Source organism: Ailuropoda melanoleuca, unplaced genomic scaffold (assembly GCF_002007445.2).
Source record: "Ailuropoda melanoleuca isolate Jingjing unplaced genomic scaffold, ASM200744v2 unplaced-scaffold71530, whole genome shotgun sequence".
NCBI lineage: Eukaryota > Metazoa > Chordata > Mammalia > Carnivora > Ursidae > Ailuropoda > Ailuropoda melanoleuca.
This window is the reverse complement of record NW_023246649.1, coordinates 1-2262: the sequence shown is the minus strand read 5'-3', so window position 1 is coordinate 2262 and position 2262 is coordinate 1. Positions and strand designations below refer to the sequence as shown.

At 48.2% G+C, this 2262-nt stretch overlaps 1 protein-coding gene across 1 annotated transcript; it reads left to right on the top strand.

The window, feature by feature from the left end:
• Nucleotides 1-70: 70 nt before the first annotated feature.
• Nucleotides 71-1948, top strand: LOC117800507 (protein-glutamine gamma-glutamyltransferase E-like; the record flags this gene model as incomplete). The annotated part of the gene is made up of 1 exon (XM_034653057.1): nucleotides 71-1948. A coding segment is annotated over exon 1 (1878 nt), but the record flags the coding sequence as incomplete, so codon positions are not given.
• Nucleotides 1949-2262: the final 314 nt, after the last annotated feature.

Here is a 2262-nt window from a genome sequence, read left to right as displayed (position 1 = left end):
GTCGTGGCCAAGGGTTTGATCAGCACCTGCAGGAACAGCAGACAGCCGGCGGGAGACAGAGACTGCCACCATGACCGCACTACGGATAACACGCGTGGATATGCAGGAAGCCGCTAACAAGGCTGACCATCACTGCAGCGAATTCAGCAGCACGATGCTCATTGTGAGACGAGCGCAAGAATTCAACATCATTCTGAACTTAAACAGAGCAATGAAGTCTGAAGAGACCATGGGCTTTACGGTTGATACTGGTCCTTCACCATCAGTGTCAAACAAAACCAAAGTGTCTTTTCCGCTATCAAGTTCTGCAAGCAAAGGTGTCTGGAGCGCTGTCCAAAGATCCGGTGGCTCCACCTCCATGAGCGTCACCATTTCCAGCCCGCACAATGCTATCGTCGGCTTCTATAAGTTCAGCGCTCAGATGTCCTCTGGGGGACAAACATCATCCACACAGCTTCCCGATTTTGTGCTGCTCTTTAATGCCTGGGCTTCAGGTGATGACGTATTCATGCCGAATGAGGAGGAGAGGAAGGAGTATGTTCTGAATGAAAGTGGAATTATATACTATAACATAGGTGGAGCTTTTAGAAATTGGATCTACGGCCAGTTTGATACTGACGTTCTAGAAATCACTTTCCAGATCCTCAATTCAAGCCTGGAGTATAGAAGGAATGCAGCAGCAGACGTCGCCAAAAGGAATGACCCCAAATATATAGGCAGGGTGATGAGTGCCATGGTCAACAACAATGATCAAGACAGTGGTGTGTTGGTGGGGAGATGGAGTGGAAGCTATGCTGATGGAGTACTGCCCACCACATGGGGCTCAAGCGTCACCATCCTGCACAAGTGGGCGCCAAGAAGAACACCCGTGAAATATGCCCAGTGTTGGGTCTATGCCGGAGTACTGTGCACAGTTCTGAGATGTTTGGGAATTCCCTCTCGTGTGATCACCAACTTTGAGTCGGCCCATGATACCAACGCAAACCTGATGATCGATGTGGTGTACAACGAAAAAGGGATGCTTATCGAAAGCGACGACAGTGTCTGGAATTTCCATGTCTGGAATGAGGGCTGGTTCACAAGGAGTGACCTGGGACCCGAATTCGATGGATGGCAGATTCTTGATGCAACACCACAGGAGCAAAGCGGAGGTATATATCGACTGGGACCCGCCTCACTCAGAGCTATCAAAGAAGGAGACATTGACAAGGACTATGACTGCGTGTTCGTGTTTGGCGAGGTGAATGCCGACAGGGTCCAGTGGATCGAGTATGAGGATGGGAGTCGTGAAAAGGTCTACTCCGATAGCAAGTCAGTTGGCCAAAGAACCAGCACGAAGGCCGTGGGCAGAAATGAACGTGTGGACGTGACTAACCTTTATAAACATCCGGAAGGTACTGCCAAAGAGAGGGAGATCTTCAACAAAGCCCGAAGCAAGTTACCAAGGTCTTCCAGCAGAATGATGGCCTTCAGTGCTGCAAGTGGAGAGCGGGTGGCGGACGTGCCCGCGCAAAAGCCTGAATACTCTGGAAAGTTCTCGGTGGAGGGCAGCCTCGATGTGGGCACTGATGTCCACCTACAATTGATTTTAAAAAACGAAAGTCCAGACAGCAGAACAGTGACTGTGAAGATCAGTGCCACTACCATCACCTACACCAGAAAACCGGTCAAGGAGGTCATGACAGACTCCCAGTCTGTCCCACTCGGTCCAAATGAAGAGAAAAAGGTTTCTGTGGTGATATCGTATGCCCAGTATAAAGAAACCCTGACAGAGCACAACCTCATCGAAGTGAACGCTGTGTGTGAAGGCGACAAGGGGGGGAAACTACTGGTGGACAAGGACGTCACTCTCATCAATCCACCTTTGCTGATCAAGGTCAATGGAGTTGCCAAACTGAATGAGCCTTATTCAGTGGAGATCATATTTTCCAATCCTGTAAACAAGGACGTGAGTAAATGTGAGATGATTATCGAGGGAACTGGACTGCTAAAGAACCCGCTAAAAATAAATGCCCCATCTCTGAAGCCCAAACAAAGATCCAGAGTCGAATTTCCAATTTACCCTTACAAAACTGGGAGCAAGCTGTTGCTGGTTAATTTGAACTCGGACACATTCTGTGATGTGAAGGGAGCACAGACCATCAATGTGGTTGCAGCTTAAGATTCACTACCTGCATTGACAATCATCTCTATTGTGTGTATAATAAAAATAAAATATCCCTTTTTTTAATTGCTGGTGAATGCTATGTATTAACCGTAAAG